General features: G+C 42.1%; 1 protein-coding gene across 1 annotated transcript; it reads left to right on the forward strand.

The window, feature by feature from the left end:
- Window positions 1–209: 209 nt before the first annotated feature.
- On the forward strand, window positions 210–2,556 carry LOC108978447 (ecdysone receptor-like; the record flags this gene model as incomplete). Its single annotated transcript, XM_018948746.1, has 4 exons — window positions 210–707; window positions 781–924; window positions 1,162–1,314; window positions 1,401–2,556. Coding segments are annotated over 4 exons (1,701 nt in total), but the record flags the coding sequence as incomplete, so codon positions are not given.
- Between the last annotated feature and the right edge of the window lie 948 nt (window positions 2,557–3,504).

The following is a 3,504-nucleotide window of genomic DNA, read 5'->3' on the forward strand; positions in this document are numbered from 1 at the left end:
TAAAATAAAATTTGGAAATTTCCATTTTGACTTTTAGTGATGATCTGACATCATTAGATGATGTTTTATATAACGCTTGTAAAATACCGCACGTAAATTGTTACCGGAAATTATGCACTCAAGCCTTGAACCAACCTATATATATGTATATAATGTCACTCATTATAGCGCTTTCACACTTCATTACTAAATAATATCTACGTCTTCTCCACTTTCTAGGCCGCGATGATCTCTCACCGTCGAGCAGTCTCAATGGCTATTCGGCAAATGAAAGTTGTGATGTCAAAAAGATCAAAAAGGGCCCAGCGCCGCGTCTACAGGARGAACTGTGTCTGGTGTGCGGCGATCGGGCATCCGGCTATCATTACAATGCGCTCACCTGCGAAGGTTGTAAGGGTTTCTTTCGGCGCAGCGTCACGAAGAATGCCGTATATTGTTGTAAATTCGGGCGCTCCTGTGAAATGGACATGTATATGCGACGAAAATGTCAAGAGTGTCGCATGAAGAAATGTCTGGCGGTGGGTATGCGACCAGAATGCGTGGTGCCGGAGAATCAATGCGCTATGAAGCGACGTGAGAAGAAGGCGCAAAAGGAGAAAGAGAAACAAACTACTGGCAATTCGCCGATCATATGCAAAAGCGAATCCATTAAGAATGAAATACTCGAACTGATGAACTGTGAACCGCCGTCGCATCCAACATGTCCGGTAAGTGGTGACTAGAAATTAAAAAAGAAAGAAAAATGAGTTYTAATTGTTTACTTTGTGTATTCATTTACAGTTGCTACCTGATGATATTGCGGCCAAGTGCAGGGCGAGCAACATTCCGCCGCTCACGCGTAACCAGTTGGCGGTCATATACAAACTGATCTGGTATCAGGATGGCTATGAACAGCCATCGGAAGAAGATCTTAAGCGTATTATGGTAAGTCAATAACAGTAGTAGAGTTCAAAACACTTTAGATGCGAGAGAAAATCTAAGAGCAGTAGTTGTCGAGAGCTAAAGAGCTCGCAGGGTAACTAACCTCAAACTCGCATTAATAACTGATAAGCATCAGCKKGTGAAAGTGGTTTYGMAGTAGTCTTGAAACTAGTTYTTCTTTTTGTAAGCTGGTATGTTTCCTTAACTAATAAACGGTATTTTTTATAACYTGCACCACAGAGCACCCCCGATGAAAACGAAAGTCCGAATGATATCAGCTTTCGGCATATAACCGAAATTACCATTTTGACAGTACAACTTATTGTGGAGTTTGCAAAAGGTTTACCGGCATTTACGAAAATTCCACAAGAGGATCAAATCACGCTGCTGAAGGTAAGCACGATTCATATGTAAACTAAGTATTATAAATTACAAGATTTCCTAAACTAACCACTTTTGTTTGTAATGAAAAATTACAGGCCTGCTCATCGGAAGTGATGATGTTGCGTATGGCCCGACGTTATGATCACAATTCGGATTCCATATTCTTCGCCAATAATCGTTCATATACGCGTGATGCGTACAAAATGGCCGGTGTGGCCGATAATATTGAGGATCTATTAAATTTTTGTCGGCAGATGTACTCGATGAAGGTCGACAACGTCGAATACGCTCTCCTCACTGCCATTGTGATCTTCTCCGATCGGCCGGGACTCGAAAAAGCCGAACTAGTCGAAGCGATACAAAGTTACTATATCAATACGCTGCGCGTATATATAATTAATCGACATTGCGGCGATACCAAGAGTCTGGTCTTCTTCGCCAAATTACTCTCCATATTAACGGAACTGCGCACGCTTGGCAATCAGAATGCCGAAATGTGTTTCTCATTAAAATTAAAGAATCGTAAACTGCCGAAATTCCTCGAAGAAATCTGGGACGTACATGCGGTGCCACCATCCGTGCAATCACACATACAGGCAACGCAAGCCGAACGCGAAAGTGTGGAGGCCAACGCTTCCATAGCAGCCACCACATCCACATCAGCCGCCGCAAGTTCGTCCGCCTCCGGTTCACCCACTGACATGATCGGCGGTGGCTTTGCGAATCATTCGCCCAATTCCACATCGGTATCAACGAGCGCTATCGGCATGAACGGTGGTCTGTCGTCAGCGACGACGGCCGGTACGCCTAGCTTATATGGCATGCCACTCAAACAGGAGTACATAATGGGTCCCGGCAGTGGTATCGGTATTGGCGGCAATCTGACGCTCAAGTCAGAGCATTTAATTGGCATGCAGCTGTCGGGTGACCATCACATGATGGGCATACAACTGAAGCAGGAACATATGATGGGTGGTGTGGATCACAATACGGCGGCATAGCATCACGCGCACGTGCAACAACAGTCGCTACTGCTCGGTGGCAGTGGTGAATGTAGTGGTAGTGGTGGTGGTGGTGTTGATGGTGTTGTTGAYGGCCGAATGTTGCACGACAACGACGTGCATATGGATGACAGCATGGATGATGCCATGGATGGTGGTGATGTCGTTGTTGGCGGCGGTCAAGGGCTCGAATGAGCTGTGTAGCAGCGCAGCTAGTGTGGCAACAAYGCGCTAATTGCTTGTGATACGCTGTCTACGTAGCGCCCATTTTTATTTTGGTCTAATATATTAAGCTTTCGTTCGTTGTTAAGCGGTGGGGTACGGGCGCTGCCMAACACAGTTGTTACGCAAGGCAATGCGTTGCTGTTGGGATTTTTGTATGGCAGCTAGGCATGCAATCAAGGCGATTTGTGAAGTGAACTTGATCGGCATGGCAATGTGTGCGCGTACCGTTGTATGTATGTATATGGAGGCTTGTACTTTAAATTTTGTTGATTTAGGGTACAAGCTACAACAAAAACTGCAGTTATTTAGTGATTAAGTGAGCGCGCGCGTGCAAGTGTTGCGACATGCACCAAGCGGTGGTAGCAAAACACAATGAAAATATTATAAAAAATAGCATAAAACACACACACACACACACGCAAATTGTTGCATTAAAAGTAACGAAGCAGAATTGTAAATTATTATCAATGCTACTGTACTGTCGTCATTTTGTATTTATATATATATATATTTAACTAATGGGAAAGTTTTGTTGTTGATGGCAGACAACGTGTTTCTTACTTGTTTGTTGTTTTGCAGCAAAATTGTGTAAGCAAATTTGGAGTGCGTGACGTAGAGGGTATATATGAAAAACATATAAATTATTGTAAAAACGGAGCAAAATTACTAAGCGCTTAGTATGTAATTAATAAATAATATATAACAAGCAGAAAAAATAAATTTTATTATTAAATTATAGCGTAGCATACATTTAGGTGTAGCGGCGTCTTTACATYTAAGCGGACATTTAAAAAGCATGAACATATACTATAGGTCTGTTAACAAGACAGTCTCTTTWTGTAGTTAAACTAAAACACACAACAATAAACAATATGCACACACACATATACATATACCAACACATAGACAGGCTAAACTGAAAAACAACTGAAATAAAAAATAATTAAAAATAAAACAATTATTAAAATAAAAA

Source organism: Bactrocera latifrons, unplaced genomic scaffold (assembly GCF_001853355.1).
Source record: "Bactrocera latifrons isolate USDA-ARS-PBARC rearing strain unplaced genomic scaffold, ASM185335v1 scaffold_1213, whole genome shotgun sequence".
Classification (NCBI taxonomy): Eukaryota; Metazoa; Arthropoda; class Insecta; order Diptera; family Tephritidae; genus Bactrocera; species Bactrocera latifrons.